Source organism: Argentina anserina, chromosome 5, assembly GCF_933775445.1.
Source record: "Argentina anserina chromosome 5, drPotAnse1.1, whole genome shotgun sequence".
Taxonomy (NCBI): Eukaryota; Viridiplantae; Streptophyta; class Magnoliopsida; order Rosales; family Rosaceae; genus Argentina; species Argentina anserina.
This window is the reverse complement of record NC_065876.1, coordinates 11,883,168-11,906,795: the sequence shown is the minus strand read 5'-3', so window position 1 is coordinate 11,906,795 and position 23,628 is coordinate 11,883,168. Positions and strand designations below refer to the sequence as shown.

Sequence of the window (23,628 nt, the reverse complement as noted above, 5' to 3'; positions counted from 1 at the left end):
ATCATGAACTGTAATGTTATCTACCTGTTCTTTATCTGATTTGTGAAAATTTGTATGCCTGAAATCAAATTTATCTAATGTTATGTACATTATTATGTCGTATTGATTCCATTTTTCCTATTTTGGGATTTTGTTTGAATTTATGATCCTGCTCAGATATTTGAAGATTCTGAGTGCTGCCAAGCTTCTTTGTTTCTTGTTCTTTTGAGATTGCAGTATATAGCTTACCTTTACATACTTGAAAGACTTCTCTCCATTTATAAGGCAGAGAAGTATCTGTGCTGCATTATCATCTTACTATCTAGCTAATCATTTACACAATATTATTTCCCAATAATCTTTCTGCTGAGCATTTGAATTCTGGGTAATGACTAATGAGAATAATTTCAGAATGAAAGTTTATTCTGTATATGAGCAAACATTCACACTCATAGGCTAATGCCAACTAGCAGTTCTAAAAACGCATACTTCTCCCTCCATTTGCAGTTTGTTTCCATCTACTCCTTGATGTACCAATTTTTTTCAAAGAGACTATATATGGCATATAATCCAGTTTACAGTTACAAAATTGTTTACTAGTGTGCTTTGCAGTTTGGATGTTTAATGTAGTGCATGTTTGAAAATGTTAGCTAGATACAGTAATGTTAAAATGTGGGTAATGAGTATACATCCTCTGCTCTGTAGGTTTTGCATTCTTACCCAACTAAAAACAGATTGCCAAGGCCACAGATTTGCGATGAGCAAATAGGTGCAAAGACCCTTTCACAATTTCACCTATGTCATTTATATAAGAGTTTTGGACTTCACCATTTCATTTTCTCTAACTATGTGAATTTAGACATAGCCGCGTCGCAGTTGATTGAAGGCTTATATATGCATCACTATTCAGAACTCAAATTTCTCAATGTATCCATACTTTAGTGTTTTGAGACACAAAATGGATGCTAAGGAGTTTTAATCCCTTCCGGCTCTGGTTACATGCTTGAGTGATGTGGAATTTACAGCTTCGTTCAGGGTTTCTCTCATTCCAGTTGATTGATTGTATTACATTTCAATTTTCTGGCCAACTCAAAATGGCATATGTATCACTATACAGCTTCATGGAGAGGGGAAAGATATGAAAATGATAACGGCATACAATACTGCCTGTATAGTTTTGATAGAGGAAGCTGCAGTGAAGTTTCCCAGCTAGGTCCAACTGGTAGTGTAACATGTGATACCACATATCTAGTTGGAGAATTTATTTTTGGTCAATTCTACTTAAAGGTCTAGATATGTCAGTTTTATGAACCCCACCCCCAACAAAATCTAGAGGAAAAATTATTAGTATGGGGCTGGTCAGGAAATGGTGAATAATAATTGCTGTAGACATGAGGTTCACAAATGCACAATTTAAATTTACAGAAAGAAAATGGATATGACTTGTTTGAAACTAGATACTTCGAGGATAACTGTTGGTTCAGTGGCATAGAAGATTATTGGGATCACATTACAGGTTTACCAAAACGATCTTCAGCTGCAAGTAAATTGGCAAAAACACACGGTTGCAGAGCGGAGCTCTTATTCCATTGAAGACATGACAAATACACTACAGATTAAGTTGCAGAGGAGCTCAATTCCTCATCAACAAGGCAGAACCTGAGGTAAGCAAGTGGCCTATGCACAGTGCAATTTCACATAATTGAAACAGATTGTAGTTCTCATTTGTCAATGGCGACGGTAATACTTCACCTTCCTTCTCCTTAAAGCCTTCCTCACATGTATTCGATGCTTCCATAACTGCACTCAGCCAGATGTTGGCGTTCTCATATTGCTCACCTAAAAATGCTCCAACAGCATCTACCAGTGTTCTGATCCCATCCGAATAGAGCTGCCAGCAGTCCTTCAAGCAAACCAAAGCAAAAGGATCTAGACTTTCGTTGCTCGCCATCAAATTCTGTATGATCAGAAGCGTATTGCTTGCGTTCTTCAATGCTAGCTCCATTGCTATCAATGCCAGTCCTTGGAGATTAGCCACATGGCTGACCGGAACTGCTTGGAGAGAGGTTGTACATAGGTCGTAGCTGAAGACGTGGTTCTCATCGGCGCATGTTCTGCAGGTTTGGTTTATTATATCAGGAGATGTTGCAGCGAGTGTTGAGAAATTTTCATGGGGAGTTATAAGGAAAGAGCAGCAGTAGCATAAAAAGATTGAAAAGAAAGAAATAGGGGACATTGTTTCATTTGCTTGGTTTCTTGCTCATGTGGTGGATTATATATGGAGTTCTAATATGTAGTTCATATGCAGTGAAAACTTTCAAGGAAGCTTCCTGGAGCGTTAGTACATGTTCTTTTGAAGCAACAAAGCCAGTTAAGCCACAACAGACCACAACCAGTCTCTTCTGCAAACATCCGACATTCAATGCTGGCTCCGAAACAACACGAATTTGTTGCGTTATTTCTATATGTAGCCTCCTTGTCATAGAGAAATAAGGATAAATGGGGCACAAGGAGAAAACTTATGAATGTTGTCACTGCTCACTACTCTCAAGTCTCAACCCATTTAAGAATCTTGATTAAGAGTAAGAGAACGGAATTTCTTAACCAGATCATAATCATTCGATTTATTATGTGATGTAGCACAAAAGATGGTTCACGATGAACAGATATCTTGAGCAAGATTGATGTTGTGGAAGCACGAGAAAGGTGACAAGGAAGAGGCACGTCATTTTCAGAAGCAAAGAGGAAAATGATGAGATCTCAGAGTTGGATTTAGAGGAAAGCTAGACTTGTGCTGGATATGGAACCCATCGAACATATTTAGCTATACAAACACCACGGTTCTTATGGCGACTTTTATACATACAAGGAAGAAAATCAGCTCCTTTTTTCTTTGGTCACTTTACCGAATCCAAAGAAATCATATCAGTTAATTCATTGTCACTATTAACAATATTAGCAATAAAATCTATGTATGTATGTATGTATGTATATCACTTTCAAGTTAATTGACCACAGCTCGGTTCTTAAGTTAATAAAGCGATGTTATGGGGGGAATGACTTCAACCCTTTTTTGAATCAAATAGCATTATGGTTTTCAAATTAATCAGGAACGAGTACAACTAAGACCAGATGCAGTTATTACATGTCTTTTTGCCGCCATTTTACAAACAGAACAAGAAGTTGTGAGAACAGACTCTCACAACGGTATATAGGATAGACTACACATTAGAAAAAAATTAACCAACTCTCAAGCCTATCATCTACCATAAAGATGAAGGCAAATCTAGAACAAAATAAAACTTAACCAAAGCTAAATATATAGATATGGGCCTTCGCCCATAATAGACCTCAACCAAAACCCTAGAAAGAACAACCATCTTACAACCAGACCAGCCCAAGCTTTAGTCATCTTCACCACTAGACCACCATACACGCTAGTGCAGCTCTGCCGCCGAGACCACACCACACCAATCAAAATCAAAATTCCAAATCTGATAAAGCACGTTGCCCCGAGACTGAAGCCACTACTTTCCTTGGAAGCAAGGTCTCTAAGAACCTCGGCACGACACCGTCATAGCTGTTAACAACCAACATCAACTTATGCCCGCCAGGTTTGAACAACGTACCATAGATCCAAGTCGCCACTCCCAAACCACCACCACATTCCAGCGATGAAATTAAGACCAAAGCATCAAGCCGAGTTAAAAGGGCTAAAAGCCAGCATACTAGATCTAAGAATGCCTTGATAAGTTAAATTGTTCCTCGTCCAGCAACAAGCCACGAGCCGTTGGTATAGCCAAAAGGCCAGCCAAGCAACCAGCGCTGCCGGACGAAGATATGGAGGGGGAAAAGGCCGCCGCTCTAGGTCAGAGAGGGGGAGAGAGGAATATTAGGGTTTTTGACGAATGGCTTCAACCCTTAATTACGGTGAATCTTACGTATGCGTAACTTTGATTAATCTAGTGATCCATAAGGTTTATATTGCGAGTTATTAAAGTCCTAAACCTCGTTCTCAGCTATACAATTTTTTTTGGACAATCGATCGAGTATAAGCAAAGTGCATCACATTTCAAACTATGTTAGCAGAAACATGATATGGACTCGACCAATGATGACAAATTTTCGATAACATTTTCCTTACCATTAAGGTTAATTAATCTCAAGAGCTTTGGTGAAATGATATTTATGCCATTGTTGTGATATGAAGATAAGGTATGGATGGAGGAACCTAAACTCGATCGTATGGCTTCTTTCTATAACTTCCACTTCAGCTGATGAGCTCAACATGTGATGATGTCGTTTTCTATCAAAGAAAACAGGTATATTATACATGAGCCGTCTGTGACCGACATCTATCCACTACTATCATTCTTGTTCAGTTAGATTGTGACGATTGATCTCAGCAGCTTCAGTGTAATAAAATGAAAACAGATATGAGGATTGGCTTACTTTGAATTTTCAGTTTAGGTATGTCTGAAGCCCTCTTCTTCATTATCATTTTCGTTTCAGCTACACAAGAACTTTCAACAAATTAAAACTCCCAAGTAGCTTTCTGCATATTCGATTCATTCGTTTTCCAGCTCTCGCCATTAGCACCTATTTGCTTTAGCAAGAGGCTTCTCTAATAGGTAAATTCTAGTGTGTGCTATTAACCGGCCTCTCTAATACAGCTCTTAGCATCTTGTCAAATAAGTAAGCACGTACTTATAAACATACCCAGGATAGACATTGAAATACATAAATTGCTAGTTGAGCTTATTATTAATTGCATCAATATATTTGTTATATACACATACAAAGAATATCTATATATGTTGCATATATTATTCAGAAGACTGATAACTAATCAAAGAAGAACGAGATATATATATCGTACGTAACTTTAACGAGCTCAGCTTTATTTATGATCCAGAGCTAATGTGTTGATAAAAGCAAGAGATATGACGTTCAATTGGCAGAAGTTATCATTCTCCAATTTCAATGGATAAACTTCACCTTTCTTCTCCATGAACCCATCTTCACAAGTGCTGGATGCATCCATGGCAGCACTGACTTCTGTATTAGCTTTACTATAATCCTTGGCCTTGAAGGCACCAACAGCTTCTTGTAGGGTGGGAACGGCATCCGAATACAGCTCCAAGCAATCTTGCAAGCAGTCCTTTGCATACTTGTCGAATTGTTTATCGATCAAAAGCTTCGAAATGGTGGAACTGATGCTGGTTGCGTTGGATATGGTGAGGTTGAGTGTAATGGCCACAAGTTGATCAAGGTCTGCTCCATGGCTTTCGGGGACGGCCTCAAGGCTTGAAACACAGAATTTGTAGCTCAAATTGGGATCACTAGCTGCAGCTTTCTTGCAGGAGAGCCGGATGAGATCTTTGAATCCCATTGTGTTGTGAAAGAGCACGATTAAAGTGATAAAGAAGAAGCACCTCATTCTTCCCGGCCACTCTCTTAATCTAAAAAATGAAGAAGAAGAAGAAGAAGAAGAAGCACCTTTTGGAAAATTGAAAGAATGAAAGATGAATATATATGAAATTAAAGTTATATATATATATATATATGCACTCACAGACTAAAATATGCGTTGAAGTCCCTAGCTCCTTTGTAACCAATAAATACGTAGAGAAAAGAAAATGATAATCATTAATGTTTGTCGTGGTAAGTTTGACCTCATAGTCAATTCCGGTTGTATTTTATGTCTGCGTGTTTCGCCAATTATATATCAATCTACCTTTTTTATATGTTGAAAATAGAACGATCCGCAATATATTGAAATATAAGAGGTCATCATGAACATAGAACACTCACCTTGTGGGCACGAAGATAGAACCATGCGAAACAAAATAAACTTAGTGAACTAACTATATTTGTTCCCAACTATGGTGTGATCCCCAGAAGTAACCAAGTAACTAAATGACCTGAATGCAAGACTACGTTCACTTATTTGAAAAAACTGAAACCACCCTACACAAAGGGGGTATCTTCGGGATCAATACTAACTAAAGCCTTTGACTGACACCTGAAGACAACAACACCAAACAAGACCCAAAGGAACGTCAAGGCCCAATTGATTTGGACACCCAACTCGGGCACCCGACCATCAGATCTACTAGTCGAAAGCATGTTGTCGTCAACCAGACACCTTCCATAAAAAAAAATGTAAGCTATAGCCATCAGCCATCTTCCCAGCGTGAAAGGACACCAAACTCCCACAAGGTTGCCAAACCCCGACAGCTAGATCTCCAATTGCAGCCGCACCACCGTCAAGGGCCATGGAGCCATCCACCACCCAATGAATTTTCAATCGGAATTGAAGGAAATCAAACTCTGCCTCAACAACCGCTAGGGGGGAGGGGAGAAAAGAAAGAGGGACTGTCCTGATGCCGGAAGCCAACCGTTGTTGTCTTCACTAGATCTAACACATCACCAATCCAATTCCATAGCCGCATAGCAAAAGAAAACCTAGGGCAAGGAAGAGAGAGAGAGAGAGAGAGTGGCGGCCTCATTCGGTTTTCATGCATATATCAACTACTTCTTCTTCTTTTTTTGGTTACAAACGGGACCTAAAAGGCCCAACGGAAAAACAAAAGTAGACAATTAAGTGCTAAAACAAGCACCAGATCTCCTGGCTCTAGAGACAGAACCAAGATTATCAAGGTATGCTTGAGAGGCATACACAGGAGGACTGTCAAACTTCACCAAAGCAATCTCATGACTAGTGCTAAACTTGGCCAAAGTATCAGCAGTCATATTACACTCTCTAAAAATATGCACCAACTTCACATTGTTCATAGACGCCATCAGATTATTGCAACTTTCAAGCAAAGATCCCAAAGGATGGTTGGATAGGTTGGAGTTTTGTAACAAGTGAACCAACACTGCAGAATCAATCTCAATCTCCAAATTCTTGATATTCAAGTTAACAGCAGCCTTCAAACCAAAATAGGGGCCCCAAGCTTCTGCATCAAGAATCTCACCAATTCCCAAATTCACTTGAAATCCAGTGATCCAAATTCCCAAATGGTCTCTAATTACCCCACCTGCACCAATTTTGCCTGAGGCTATAGCTCTAGTGCCATCATTGTTGAGCTTGAAAAAATTTTCAGGGGGCATTTTCCAAGATAGCATAGTATAGCTGAACATAGAACTAAAGCTAGATCTATTTTGAGCATTTTTCCATTCAATTGCATACTCCCAGATGATCTTCTCAAAACAAATAGGCATAACAAAATTGCTCTCAAAAATTTGCTTATTTCTCCACTTCCATATGAACCAGCAAATAAAAATGAAGAGAATACACCACTGAATATTATCTCTAACCAAAGAGTGGCAGTGCAGCTGAGCATGAATCCATCCATTCCAGTCCAAGGTGCAAGAGTTCAACAAGTTACCGGGTTTTAAAAGGATTTCCAAATCAACATAGCTCTAGGACAATCTCTTAAGAGATGAAGCAAAGTTTCATCACCAGAATGACAAATGGGACATGTTTTATCATGAGTGAAGCCCCTAGTAGCTCTCTGAACATTAGTAAGAAGCTTTTTATGCAACACAGTCCAAAAGAAAGTTTTCAATTTAGGAGGAATACTGAGAGACCAAATAGTTTTCCATTGAGGGCTCACAGGTTCAGTCAAGTCAAATAAAGAATTATAAGCAGACTTGACAGAAAAAGTACCATTAGAAGTAGAGCCCCAGATTCTAGAGTCAGGAATGGAATCATCAAACGCAGCAGGGACATTCATGATTAAACCCACAATATCATTAGGCAAAGCAACACTAAGGAGAGAGAAGCTCCATCCCTCATCATCCCAAAAATCACTAATACAAGTATAATCATTGACAACAGCATCAGAGATAGCAAACTTTCTCAACCCTTGAAGAAAAAGCCAAAAGTCATACCAAAATTTGATGCATTTGCTATTACCAATACGCCATTTAAGATTCCTATTGATCAGAATAGCTCCAGCCATGACACACCTCCACGAACTAGAACAGTCATAAGGAGGTTTATAGTCACTTTCAAACAGACTACCATGAAGAAGATATTTAGAAGAGAACATATTAGCCCACATACCACTATCTTTCAAAAACAATCTCCAGCCAATTTTAGCAAGTATAGCTTGATTCATTTCTGCAGTTTTTTTAATTCCTAATCCACCAAGCTGCTTGGGCCTGCAAATAGTGTCCCAATTCACCAAGTGCACTCTCGTTTTGTTTTCAATATCACCCCATATAAAATCTATGTTCAACTTATCAATTTTTTCACAGAGACTAATAGGCAGCTTTGCAGTTTGCATTGCATAAATAGGAATGGCAGAAGTGACCGATTGGACCAAGGTCAATCTACCTGCCATAGTAAGCACTTTACTTTTCCAACTTAAAAGCCTATTTTGAACCTTATCCACAATCCCAATATAGGTGAATTTGTTGGTTCTAGAGTGAATTAAAGGCATTCCCAAGTATTTTCCAAGGTCTTCAGTAATAGGAGAACCACATGTCTTACTGATGGTATAAGCAATATTTCTACAAGTGTTAGGAGAACAATAAATCATAGACTTTTCATAGCTTACCGTTTGCCCAGAGAGAGCACAGAAAGTATCCAGACATTTTTTTTCAGAATGAAGGCTTGGAATGGAGTGGCCTCAGCAAACAACATGAGATCATCAGCAAAGAATAAGTGTGAAATCTTTGGCCCAGATTGAGAAGCAGAAACAGGTTTCCACTTATGGTAATCAACTTCAGACTGAATCAAATGAGATAATTTCTCCATGCAAATGAAAAAAAGATAGAGTGAGAGAGGATCACCCTGTCGAATACCTCTTTGAGCTTTAAACGATTCGGTTAATTCACCATTAAAAGAAATCTGGAAGCTAGTAGAGGTAACACATTGCATAATCAGCTTGATCAAAGATTTAGGAAAGTGAGCTTCATGAAGCACCATCTCAATGAAATTCCAATTCAATCTATCATAAGCCTTCGATAGATCAACTTTCCAAGCAAAGAAACCAAGTTTACCAGAAGATTTCTTGAACTTGAAGAGAACCTCCTGAGCAATCATAATATTATCTGAAATTTGTCTCCCTGGCACATAACTGACCTGATTTGGACTGATTAAATCCTGCATAAGAGGTCTGATTCTTGCCACAATGATTTTGGAAATGATCTTGTAGACAGTAGTACATAAGCTGATTGGTCTGAAATTGACCATATGTTGAGGACCATCCGTCTTTGGGATTAGAGCAAGAATGGTGTGATTCAATCCAGCAGGAATGGAACTGGACTGAAAAGTATCATTAACAATTTTGAACAATTCAGAAGAATAATTGTGCCAATGGTGTTGGTAGAAGGCAGCAGGAAACCCATCATAGTCAGGGGCTTTTAAAGCACCAATACCAAATAAAGCATTTTTAACCTCAATAAGAGTGACAGGTTTAGCAGTCTGAAGCAATGACCCATTCTCAATATCAGGAAATAACCAAGGAATGGTTATTCTAATATCTTCTAACTCAGGCTGGGAGAAAAGATCTCTAAAAAAGCTCACGGCAATTTTTTTCATAGAATCAGCATCAACAAACCAGTTACCATGGCAATCAAATAAGCCTTCAATTTTATTTCTTCGTCTTCTAACAAGAGTGGTTAAATGAAAATATTTGGTGTTTCGGTCACCCCCTTGAATCCAATTGTCTCTAGATTTTTGCTTCCAAAATATGCACTCCTGATCTCTGATTTTCTCATACTCATGAATAAGTTCAGCTTCAAGATTAATGAGAAAGGGATTCTCATACCTATCTCTTGCTCTTGGAATTAGTTGTCGTGGAATCTTTATTGGATCGGGAGTCTTTGTAGAAAGTGAACACTAAGTTGTACATCGATCAACTGCGCAAATGAGACATCTATGTCGCTCTTTTAATTTGTCTTTCGTTTTGATATGAATTTTGGTTATGCGCGCAGACATGGGCGGAACCACATGGAAGACTAGTAGAGTTATAGCCCTACCGAAAAACATCTACAAATATTATCTAATATATATGTCATATGTGCAAATGTTTGATTTAGTCGAGTTGGTTGATTGTCAACTTTAAATTCAACCATACCCAGTGGTACTGGGTTCGATCCCCACCCTCCTTATTCTTTTTTTTCTTCTTATTCCTCTTCCTTCCCAGTTTTCCCTTTTTTGTCTACTATAGGGTTTTATTGTTTTTTCCATTCTATACGGTAAAGTGTGAGACAAACAAACCTAAACTGGGAAGTCAGGGGGTACTCGCGCGGAGTTCGGTCAAATTGGTGGCTAACTGGCTATAGCACTTTTCCGGCACTGAATGTGCAGTGTCCAACACGGTTAGGCTGGCCTATTTTTGGCCTTTCTTGAATCGGTGAAAAAGGCTGCACCACCTAATTAACCACCATGCATGAAATGGATCTAAACTCTAAACTATTATTAAAAAATAAAAAAAATCTGCTAGCTAAATAAGTTACTTCACCCATAGTGATTCACACGTACAATGATCCAACTTAAATTTCTATGAGGTAATATTTATAGTTGATCCTAATTTACGTACACTTCATTGATTGATCCTATTTTACATATTAGATCAATAGCTAGCCAAGAAGTAGAAAGCTAGAAATAATTCCAAACTAATCTGAACGACCATATATATATATATATATATATATATAAGAACTAGCTAGTGAGATCGTGGGACTTAATGTTTTGCTCGACGAAACCTAAAAGTGTCACTGAAATTAATACCACTTTCTAGGAACTTAATTCAATAACACGATGGAATTCGCTAGCTCTCATCTCGTTAGAGTCGATTTCGACCAAGCCTTTTAAATAAGCGTACTCATCAATCAATCGATCAAAGCCACATCAGTAGTATACTATGAGAAATGATTCGTCTGAATAGTGAAAAGTTAGTTTCCTCCACAATCTCAATTTTAAATTTATAGCAAAGAGATGTTATGTTAATTAATGATTCATACTATCAATCTCCTACGAACTCTGCAGACTTGCCGGGCTCTCTGTGTGTCATGGTATTCAACTATTTTGATGTATTAGAGCTGGCAGAGCTGCACAATGGCAGTCGATTTAAAAAACTGCTTCACACATTCAACATATATATGTTCTCTTGGCTTGACACATGAAATCGTGAGGTGCCGGGTGCGCGCAAATCTGGTTATAATGCGCGATCGATGCATTTGTTATCCACATGATTCTTTTGCATGCATGAAAGTTTAATGTCAATCACAAACGTTTAACTTCGTTATGAGATATCAGAGAACTTAGACTTCTTAGGAGAGGTGGATGCAGGTTTGGTGTGACTAATTAACGATATGTACATGCGTGGTAGAGGACAGGGACTAGAAGTAACATATCAAGATAAATATTATCCAGCATAGCTAGGTTGTCTAATCGTAACATTTTGTTTCTTAATTTTATGTGATAATAGGATATTGATCTTTTGAGTTGTAGGTTGGCCGGAGTTCTCAATTATATGATCTTTGGGTTGCATGTTTTGCCTCAGTTCTTTGGTTTATTTGACATTGTAGAAATTGAGCCTGGTATGATGGTATTGAAGTTACTGTTTCTCAAGCTTGCCATTTAATTACGGGTAATGTTGCGGCCTCCAGTAAGTTGTCTTCTGGTTCCATGTTTAATAATGTTCAAGAGCTTTGTGTAATTAAAAGTATGGGTCTTATTTGTAAGCCTCGCCGGGTACCTCGAGTGATTGAGGTGAACTGGTTAACCCCTCTTTTTGGTTTGATCAAAGTTAATACTGATGAAGCATGAAAAATTAGTTCTAATAAGACAGACTATGGTGGTGTTTATAAAGACTATAGAGGTACTATTTTAGGTGTTTTCTCTTCTACTTTTGATATCTCTAGCTCAATTGTTGCAGAAGTCATGGCGGCCATTAAGGCTATTGAACTAGCTTGGGTTAGAGACTGAAAGCTCATATGGTTAGAGGTGGACTTTTCTCTTATTCCTCTTTATCTAAAGTTTCCTCATCTAGTTCATTGGAATCTTCATGTGGAATGGTCCAATTGATTACATCGAATTTCCCAAATGCATTTTAGATTGAGTCATATTTATTGTGAGGGCAATCAAGCTGCTGATGCTCTTGCTAATTTCGGTGTTTCTTCATATAGTTTTATTTGGTGAGATTCAGTTCTAAATTTTCTGGTGAATCACTGTAATAGAGATCGATTATGATTTCCTAATTTTCGTTTTCGTTAGCTGTTTCTTAGTTGGTTGAGGGATAGTTGTGTTTGTCCTTCTTTGTTCATCTTTGTATCATTTTTTTTTCAATAAATTTCCGTAAGAAGACGTTGTTTCTCTCTACGCTTATAAAAAAAAAGGTCAAAGAAGATGAAATTTTAAACATTTTTTTATTGTAAAAATAAACATAACTAGGCCATACTCAACTACTTGATGAAAGCAGGAGATGAAGTGAAAACAGCGTCGTCTTTGCTCAAGGCACCCTGTTTTCCTTCCTTGAAACCCGGTTTTGACAAGTATCAGGAGAACACTGTCCAAAACTCGATTCTTATTTTTTACGCCCAAATATCCGCCACTTCTTCTTTCTGCGCTCGTTTGAGTGTGTACCTTCTTGAGGATATATTGAATTGTAATGCACCTCTGCCCAGAAACTCAATCTAATAACTCCTTTTGACTTTCGGACTTCAGGTATAATCTCTATGCAGCATGTGTCCTTAAATGAAGTAAGGACGAGAATTTTCACACCATACGAATCAGCAGCAGCCTGCAATGTAACATGGTCGCCCCACTCGCCGCTCTTCGACATCTTCTTCAAATAGCTATCGTATTCCATAGGAACATATCCCTCGTAAATTTCTCGGTTAGACTTGAGCTTATTTACGACTTCCCTTCTCACATCATCGTGGCGCTCTTGTGAGTGATAAAATTGGTCTGATAAAGCACGAAACTGACAGTTCCCATCTCCTTGAACCTTTTGCTCAACGACATGATATGATTGCAGTCTATCAAGCAGCCTTTGGTGATCTGATGTTGCTTCATCAGGTGAAGGAATTGTTGCTCCATTAATCCTTGGAACATGAGGAACATGCATTATTTCATTGAAGCTCCGGCCTACTTCATTGGCAACTTTACACTTATCATTTAGCTCCAACTGACCCGAGCTAGAATATGAACTAGAAGGCACCACTGCCCCCGCTCCATTATTTGGATAATCACCATCTGAACAGTAATTCCTTCTGGAGATACCATGCCTATCATCTGCATGATTATTAGATGATTGTGATTGCTCTTCATCTCCATGATAGTATCTAGATGCTTCTGCTACAGATAGTCGTGAATATTCTTCTTGAAGTGTGTATGCAATGAACTCATCATTCTCTACATGATTAGATTCTGTATCGCATTGACGTCTGATATAATTTCCGCGGTAGGTATCATTGGCATCATTTTGTATCATATCACCATATTGGACAGGATTATAATAAGCTGGATCGCTATCAAAGAGACTAAGAGCCCACTGCATCATACCCGACTCATGCTCTTGGCCAGCCATCTCCTTAAGAGTGTGCGTTGATCTTCTCCTTTTAGAGTGATAATGGAACCTCGCAGAATGAGTTCGACTAGTAAGTAGTAATGATATATAAACAACTTCGACTCAGAAACGCGTTTTCCCTGAGGATCGAAAAAGTGAAAGACTTCCTAGGGAGATAAGGAATTCAAAGTTAGGGTACACATATATACTATGTATGATGTATCCATATCTTTAATTATGGTAAGATCCAGGCTAGGGACTTCCATTATAAGAGAAAAAAATCTCATCTTTGCTTGTTTATTGAAATATATCTAAAGATTCTGTACTTGCGGCATTTTCTTTTCTTTTTGGATAAGAGAAGTTAAAATCTGTAACGAATAATATTGTTTCATAATAAGGAAAATAATATAAATGTGTTTATACAAGAATCTTCTTAGTTCTTAGCTCAAACCCAAGGTTCAGAACTTCAGATCATTCCCTGCCTGTTTTCCAAGTTTCCTTTGAAATCATATTGACCAGCTACTCGGTCAAACCAATGTATATGTCACACATACACGAGTCAACAAAAAGTTGTTTCTTATTGGAGAAATCAGAGATTTAGAAAAGAGTCAAAACAATTCTTTTGTCCCATGCCCTGATCCCTAGTCCAAAGTCTCTGTTGTCGAATGAACACGATCAAAAGCTTGATATTACTTTGTGACAGTTACGAGTTTCGACTAAGCTGCAGTGTACTTCTTAATTAGAGTACTTACTAATGCTAACTGTTAGTCGTAGATCGATGCACCAAATTTTACTTAACTACATAAGCAATTTTTATCCGCAGTAAAAAGTCGAATCATTGTTTGATCGAGCTCATATATCCTTTCCTTCCAGATGCATCTTTTCTTGTACAAATTGGTCTAGGATAACACAACAGAATACGTGGCTACGTAGTAGTATGAGCTTTACATGCAGCTGCTTACATTTGTAGCCCTCCACCGACTGGCATAGTACGTAAGGAAAAGAAAGGCACTATCTAGGTAGCATTCTAGCGAATTTCGGATATAGAACAAACACCAAAGGAATAACAGATAGTGATTGAGATCATTCAAGTTTAGATATGTCCGCTGCGCAGGTGGATCCGCATGACAAGATGAGAAGCAGAGATGTGAATGAGGTGGCTCGGGGAGAGCAAGCTCCTCGGCCTGCTCGATCATGAGTACGTATGGTATTCTATCAGATCAGCCCCTCCCTAAACCGACTCCAAATCCTCCGCCGCAGTTGGCGTCGCCATCTTCGAGCTACAAGGAGGAGGTTGAAGACGACCATACCGGCAGTTCCACACTTCCACAAGTCAGTACATCGATCTGTCTCATCAATTTTTACTTAATATCTTTCTAGTTAGAGAACTGCTCAGTGCTCAAGTACTTGGTCTAGTATTGTGTATGAGGCTAATTTATTACTAAAAAGGTTTACCTGGAGAGTTGGCAATGGTTTTTCAAACTAAATTTTGGACTGATAAATTGGACTCCTTTTGGTATCATTCTCAACCATGCTATTAATTATGATATTGTCAATATTAACTCTGTTGTGAATGAATTTAGATTGATGGTAGCTGAAATATGATCATGCTTGGTGAAAAATCTTCCTCAAGAAATAATTGTTCAAGTGTTATCTGTTTCTATTGCTAAATGTGATATTCTTGATCAAGTTATATGAGGTAGACTTCTTCTGGAATTTTCTCCTTAAAATATGCTTACAATGTGCTATGTGATGAATATGGCTTCCAAAAATATTGTTGGATGAAGATTTGGTCTCTTTCTATACCTCCAAAGATTAAAATATTCTTATGGACCTTTGTTTCAAGTAAATTATTAACTAATAAGCAGAGGTTTCGAATGAAGCTTGCCTCCAATCCTCACTGCAAATCTACACTAATACCCCAGAAACAATGATTCACCTTTTCAGGGACTGTCCTAAATCTAAAAAGGTTTGGCAAAATTTTAAGATTCACCCAAATATCCTTGCTACTTTTATTCTGAGTTAGGAAATTGGATCTATGCTAATTTGCTTCAGAAAGGCTACTATATGAATAATGTAATCCCCCGATTTTTCGGGTTTGGTTCGTATAAATTCTTGTAGATTATTAAACTTGGAATTTGAGTAAAAATCGCATTTTTTTCATTTTCTCGTCAATATAAAACGAAACGAACCCAATCTCGGAAATTTAATTTGAAAACGTTAGGTTTTATGTGACTTGAGAGTTGACTTTTATTTCGTCACTCGTCTCTGAAAAATTTCTTCACAGAAGTTGTAGAGCTCGTTGATACGAGTTCGTGGACACATCATGCACCTTAATTGGACGTCGTATGTGAAAATTATTATCGACGGAAGTTGATTTCCGATTTTGGAAGGCTATAAAAGGACCTTTTTTGGAAACTTTCCAAAAAAATCAAAACTCTCTGGTTTCTCTCTCCTCTCCCCTAATTCTCTCTCCCGTTGCCGCTCCCCTCTCCGACGATCTCCCTTCTCCGGCCACCGTGCACGACATCGCCGGTGTTATTAGGACCGCACGGCCGAGGCACGACGATCTGTGGCACCAAGGAACAAAATCTCCCCGATATTTCTAATATATCCTCCGATATCTCCTTTTTAAAAAAAAAAGATATATCTTAGGGGTAAATATCTTATTTTTCCCGTATCTTCGATATTTCTCCGATAACATAAAATATCTTCGATATTTCTCCGATATTTACGATATCTTCGATATTTTAGAGAAATATTTGAAAATTTTCACTTAAAAAAATTTAACTCAATTTGAGGATGTCTCGGACTTTGCTTGACCTAGAATTTTGATTAATTAATCACCTCGAGCCTCGAGGGATATAAAAAATAAGACTAGAAGAGTAATTCTTCAATCGGCTAATTTTTAATTTTTTGTAAAAGATATCGAGATTAGGAGTGAAAATTCAAGTCTTAACTCTTAAAAGTCAAGCCATATCAGTGACCAGTGCTCTCCTTAACCTTGAGGGAATCCAAAATAAAGGGTCACAACGTAGTCTCACACTCTCATGAAGGTTATAAGAGAATATCCAGAATTTTAGTAACAAGTGTTCTCCTCAAGGAATATAGAAAGAGTAGTAATCTTTATCTCCTTGACGTCCTCTCAAATGATATCTAGATAAGGAGTGTTCTCCTCGAGCACTATTAGGGAAAGTAAGAAAACATGAGTCACATTGTAGTTTTTGTCTCCTAGAAGTTCCCTCATACCTTCATAGATTGCTAGTAACCCGTGAACCCATCATGGAATGATGATAATACTGAAATTTACCATGCGTATTTTAGCACAAACTGCTTCCTCTTTTACTTGTGAAAAAAAGTGGAGTACTTTTGCTCTTATTCATACAAAGCAAAGGAACTGTCTTGCATATCAGAAGTTGGAAAAACTCGTATACTACTACTACAACATGAAGTTACGACTACGTGATAAACGAGCAAATGATAATGTGATCAATGAAAACAACAATATCGATCTACTTCATGTTGCTAGTGAATCACTTTAGAATGACATTGATCCTCGTCGTGATTGGATTATGCATGCACACCTCGATGATGAAGATGACAACCCTCCTGCACATGTTGTAGAAAAGACAACTGATTTTGGAATTGATGTAAACAAAGTATTATCTGATGAAGTTGGAGACCCGGGAGATGATTCTGATAATGCTAGTGTGTGGGGCGGTGTAGCAACTCCAGGTAGTTCAAATAGTGATGATGATGGTAGTGGTAATGGTGATGGTAGTGGTGAAAGTCGACAAGATGGTAGAGATACAAGGTTTGAATATGGACAATTTTATGTATGTGGAGAATTTGAGCAGTTTACTTGTGAAAGTAATTTTGATCGTGTTATCCAAGATGAGAATCGTGGATCTAGGTACAGGAGGAGGACAAGAGGATCCATTGATAATCAAAATATTTTCATCTGATGTTAGTTCAGTTGTCTTAAGTTTTGATTCTATCAGTTTAGGCACATAGCACAGTGGGATGTCAAACAAATCACATGGAGTCAACTATCAATCTCGTCATCCTATTTACAATTATGGTCAGTTTGGAGACGTTTATGATCAATTATCGAGTTCGGTTCATACTTACTATCATTTTCTCGGATAAACTGTTAGTAGCTCAAAAGAGATATATGACTATCATGTTAACCATTACAATTCGTACTATATGGCCGTATGTCTTGGGCAAAGTATTGTAGTTTTGTTGACCAACGTGCATCTTTTCAAGCACCTAGAGCCTCTTTCTGGTACTAGATAAAATTAATAATTGTATTTGTTTGTATGTAATTCAATAATAAATAATTTCGAAAGAGAAACGATATTTTTTTCCAATATCCTTGATATATCTGATATCTCCCTTTTTCAAAAAAACGATATATCCCCCGATACATATATTTTGAACCTTGTGTGCCACCGGCGAACCACCTCGTGTTGTGATGCAGCGCCATCAAGAGAGGACAGTCGTTGCATCGTCGAACGCGGCGCCGCCGGCGACGCAGGAGCTCAGCGCCACGACGATGAGTCTTCCTCCATCCCCCTAGGCACAATTCCAGCGGCGGTGAGGCTCGAATCGAGCCGATTCAGCTCCGATCTCCTCTCCCCGATCCGAGATCTTGCGGCAGTGATTGCGGCGGTTTCCGGCAGGCTTGGGATGAACTAAATGTATGGTTGTGTCTATCTCCTTGTGATCTATGTTTTCATGTTGCAAGTTTGTTGATTTGAGGAGTTTTGGTCAGAGGTGGTGGTGGAGTGCGTGGGAGTAGCAGAGGGTGGCAGGGGACCGATTAACGACCGTGGACGGTGTATGAAGTGAAATGTGGGAGTTTTGAGGGCTGTGTGAGGTCACACGCGCCGGTTTGGGTGGCGCGTGAGCCCCACGCGCTGCTATTGTGGGTGGCGCGTGAGACCCACCCGTCGTTGTCTGCGGCTGCGTGTTAAAAGTGTTTCATGAACAATGTTTTAACGGTAATGAGTCCGCTTCAGTGAATTTTACGTATCATTTTTCTAAGCAGTTTATCATGCTATTAGGTGACCGATGAAACGAGTGAGGGAATTACTTTCAGTGTCGGGGAAGTTGCACGCAGAAAATAAGGTGAGTAAATCTCATTATGATGAGTCTACCCTTGGCGGTGACTAATATTTACGTTTTCTTAAAAAGATCGAACTATGACATTATATAATATAGTGGGTTGTGTATGTGTATAAAATGGTAAATACGATACATATATATGAGTTGCTATATTATATACTGTTACGTTCTTATTTCTAATGAGTTGTATTGTGACAACTATATTTATATTTTTGCGCAAGAGTCGCTTGGTTGTAGTACAATAAACATGTGTTGATTGTCATATTATATGTGGTTTTAACATTGAGTCTTGTTAAAATGTTTTGTGGTCTTCAGACGTTGTTGGCAGTAGTCAGAACCGAGCTTTGGCCGGGTGTCTATTACGATTTAGTTAGAGCTTTAGTTTGTCTGTCGGTGTACTGCATGAGGGGTAACAGATGGGTTCCTCGGGTCTCATGAGTACCCATGTTTTTGTTGATATTGGGTAACATATGGGTTGCCCAGTATCTGTCGGCGTACTACATGAGGGGTAACAGATGAGTACCTGGGTCTCATGAGTACCCGTATTTTAAATGTAATTTGGGTAAACATATGGGTTGCCCAATGTTTCATGAGTACACATATTTTCAGATACTATTGGACGACCAAATGGGCCGTCAGTGTCTTATGAGTACAATTATCTTTAAATGTCATCAGTAAATTCCTTGTATGCGATGTGTGTTATACTGTTAGTTTACTCATACGAGCTGCAAAGCTTACCGGGTTTGTGTTTATAATCCCGGTGCACATATTCGATGGTGTAAGGGATAGTTCTGTAAGTGTGGATTAACAGAATTGGAGGGCTTACTCTGAAGATTGAAGTTTATTTCTTTTATTTGTGGTGAGGATGGAGAAAATTTTACATTTACATTTGTTATAATACTTGAATTATAAACTGGTCATGTATTAATCAAGTCGACTGGGTCGTACTATGAACTCAGTTTCGATACATTGTTACTATAAAGATGATTTCAATATATTTGAAATTGTTTTAGAGTTTTCACGGCTTTGATTTCGAGTTTTACCATTCGAAATTTCGGGGTTGTGACAAATAATATCAGTTGGAATATCTTCTTCATCTATTGTTGTTGGTTCATATGGAAATGCATGCAAATCCATTTTTGACGGCTCCTTCAAGTATCTTTTTAATATTTCTGAAGTTGTGTTTAGTTATCTTGATGAATGGGCTAAAGCTAATACTAAGCTTAGTACAAACTTGCGTAAACATGTGGATATGCTATATTAGATTAAACCAGCTGTTGGAAATTTTAAATTGAATGTTGATGGCTCCAGGATGTATAATGGAAATATTGGAGCAGGGGGTGTGCTTAAGGATGAGGTTGGCTATTGACAAGGTGGGTTTATGGTGAATATTGAGACTGGGGAAGTCCTGTAAGCTGAGGCTTAGGGCTTGTTTCATGGTCTATACCTAGCTCGTAGCTTAAAGATTTCAAGACTGGAAGTTGAGTCTGATTCTTTAGTGCTTATCAATCTTCTTCAAAATGATAATATTGATTTGCATCCTATTGTGACCTTGATAATGAACTACATAAGCTTGATGTGTGCCTTTGACTTTATTGATGTGAAGCATGTCCACATAGAGATGAATATGGTAGCTGATATTCTTGCTAAGTATAGTACCTCTAATAATAGAGGAATATGTATCTTACATGACCCTCCTAGGCTGGTTTTTGATGCTTTGCTGGATGACATTGTTGGTATTTCTAGAGCTAGGGAGTTTATGGCTTGTAGCTCTGACTAGTTTCTTATTTGCTTTCTTTTGCTTGGGCTAATGGCCCTATTTGTACAAAAAAAATTCCATTAAAAATAAATCAATTAACCTAGCTTATCGATTGATTTGCGTCGTCAGTAGGCTGCTAATTTATTATATGACAAAATACTAGTCACTCCTCCAATTTTTAATAACTCGACAGTTTAGTCCTTCATGTTTCAATTTCAACTGATCACTTCTTATACTCTCAAATTTTAAACAATTTGGTCTTCTGTTAAGTTTCCATCCAATTACACCGTTAAGTGGTTTTTTTCCCTCTTACGTGATGTTTGCCAAATCAACAACTTAACAATGTAATTGGACAAAGACTTAACGGAATGACCAAATTATTTAAAATTTGAAAATATAAATAGTGATCGGTTGAAATTTAAATATTAAAACTCAAACTGTCGAGTTACTAAAAATTAGAGGAGTGATCAGTATTTTATTATTTATTATATGACTATAATATGAACATTAATGTTGTGTCTACATTATATTCTCTTGCAGATTAATAGGGGGGCACTTAAGACCGAAAAACCGAAAACCGAATCGAAAAAACCGGAAAAAAAAACCGAACCGAAATGAATTAATCGGTTTGGTTTCCGGTTTGGGCACATAAGAAACCGAACCAAACCGAAAAACCGAACTATTCATAAAATAATATCGTTTTACGTTTATCTTACCGAATATGTGATTCAATTAATGTGATTTTAAGTTTATATTATATATAATTATATGTTTTTTTTGTAGTGTTATATATGTATATATAATCATCTATGTTTATATGTATGCTCATATATGTATGTTTCAAATAAGTTTGCTAAAACAAATATATATATATATATATATATATATATATATATATACAGGCGGATGTGTAATTACTAAATCCGCCTCAATATGAAGCAACTATATGAATGAAACTTCTCAAGATCGATCGACACCAATCGATATGATTGATATATATATATATATGTATATATATGTAGTGACCTTGTATTAATTTCATCCAATTCGGACCTCGTTTAACCGTCGAAATTTCCGATAAACCGAAAATAATACTAATATGTCATAAGGGAAGACCCATTACCAAAATACGAACACCAAAAGTCGTTTGCATATCTGAAATCACCTAATTTTTATCACCAATTGTGTGTGGTCGCACCAAAGAAACCTATTTGACAAAGCCCCGGTCAATGAGGATTTTAATATGTCAAAACGCCTCTTTTTTAGTTGACCGTTGGTACGAACGGTCAAACTAAAACGGACGAAATTTTTATAGGGTCCCTAAATATATATACATATCACATCTGCTGGTGTCGATCTACCATATTTTGAACTAGAGTTGGCGATCGCCTAAGTGTCAACTAATGTATCATAACTTTTATATTATGTTTAAAATAAAACTATCGCATTATGAAGCAGCTATATGAAGGAAACTTCTCGGGATTGATCGACACCATCCGATATGATCGGTATATATATTTAGTGACCCTATAAAAATTTCATCCAATTCGGATCTTGTTTGACCGTCATAATTTTCGGTAAATCGAAAATACCACTAATATGCCCTAAGGAATAACCTATTACAAATATGCGAACACCGAAAGCCATTTGCATATTTGAAATCACCTAATTTTTGTTACCTATCGTGTGTGGTAGCAACGAGGAAACTCATTTGGTAAAGCCTCGGTCAATGGGGTTTTATTATGTGAAAACGCCTGTTTTTTGGTTGACCATTGGTACGGACGGTCAAACCATGTTCAAAATGGACGAAATTTTTACGGGTTCCCTAAATATATATACCGATCACATCTACTGGTGTCGATCGACCATATATCGAACTGGAATTGTCGATTGCCGAAGTGTCCACTAATGTATCATAACCTTTATATTAAGGTTATAATAAAATTATCACATTATGAAGTGACTATATGAAGGAAACTTCTCAAAATTGATCGACACCATCCGATGTGATCAGTATATATATTTAGTGATCATTTTAAAATTTCATCCAATTCGGACCTCGTTTGACCGTCGGAATTTCCGGTAAACCAAAAACAACACTACTATACCCTAAGGGATGACCCATTACCAAGATGCGAATGAGAAAAGTTGTTTATATATTTGAAATCACATAATTTTTGTCATCGATCATGCGTGGTCGAAACAATAAAACTCATTTGGCAAAGCCCCGGTTAATGAGGTTTTATTATGTGAAAACACCTCTTTTTTGGTTAATCGTTGGTACAGACAGTCAAACCATATTCAAAATGGATGAAATTTTTACATGATCCCTAAATATATATGTCGATCACATCTATTGTGTCGATCGATAATATTTTGAAACTAAAATTAAAAATAATAATAATTTTTTTTAAAAAAAACAAAAACCGAAAAAACCGAACCTAACCTAACCGAACCGTTCTGTTCGGTTTTTAGTTTGACCTATCAGAGAACCGTGAACCAAACCGAACCAAACTGAAGTTCAATTTCAGTTCGGTTTCCGATTTGAGCCCAAAACCGAACCGTTTAAACCGAATGCCACCCCTACATATTAATGCCAATGAAACAGAGCTAATGGCTTCATATTATAATCAGTGGCTTGTACAAAAATTGAGTTATACTTGCATTTCATTTCACAGAATTAAAGAAAAACGGAGTGGTTGTTTTAACATTGGGGTGAATTTAAAAGTCTATTAGGTGATTTTTTGGGTGCAGGGTAGAGGATTCCTTCAATGCTAGGAGACATCATATCTTACCTGAAATCTTTTGAAAGTGGCCAGCTTAGATATGTTGATGAATTTTGGCCTCAATAGCCAGTTTGCGACTCTAGCTTTCACCTTAGATCTTAGTGTCAATTTAATACTCTATCTTTTATTTTTGCCAATTTACTATTCTAGTTTTTCAAGACTTGCCAAATTACTACCATGAGCATTAATTTTGCTAATTTGCTACCCTTGTGTCTTCAAAATTAGTCTATTTGACACCTCTTTGACATATCAATTTGTCAATAATCTATGACAAATTAAACAACTGAATTTGAAAATTCAATTAACTAATTTGGTGAATTTTGAAAATTCTAGAGTAGTTATTCAACTTAATTAAGGTTTGAAAAATGACCAACATACATACTCCGGGTAGCAAATTGGCAAGTTTAATTTGTAAAGCTAAGGTAGCAAATTGACAAAA

At 37.5% G+C, this 23,628-nt stretch overlaps 3 protein-coding genes across 3 annotated transcripts; all 3 read right to left on the bottom strand.

Moving 5' to 3' along the window:
• Positions 1–1,612: 1,612 nt before the first annotated feature.
• On the bottom strand, positions 1,613–2,215 carry LOC126795523 (putative invertase inhibitor). The gene has a single exon (XM_050522350.1). The coding sequence runs from the start codon at positions 2,213–2,215 to the stop codon at positions 1,613–1,615; it is 603 nt and encodes a 200-aa protein (XP_050378307.1).
• A 2,664-nt stretch (positions 2,216–4,879) lies between these two features.
• LOC126795522 (putative invertase inhibitor) lies at positions 4,880–5,419 on the bottom strand. The gene has a single exon (XM_050522348.1). It carries the CDS (start codon positions 5,417–5,419, stop codon positions 4,880–4,882), a length of 540 nt encoding a protein of 179 aa, XP_050378305.1.
• Positions 5,420–12,530: 7,111 nt separating this feature from the next.
• On the bottom strand, positions 12,531–13,535 carry LOC126795521 (OVARIAN TUMOR DOMAIN-containing deubiquitinating enzyme 12-like). The gene has a single exon (XM_050522347.1). The coding sequence runs from the start codon at positions 13,533–13,535 to the stop codon at positions 12,531–12,533; it is 1,005 nt and encodes a 334-aa protein (XP_050378304.1).
• Between the last annotated feature and the right edge of the window lie 10,093 nt (positions 13,536–23,628).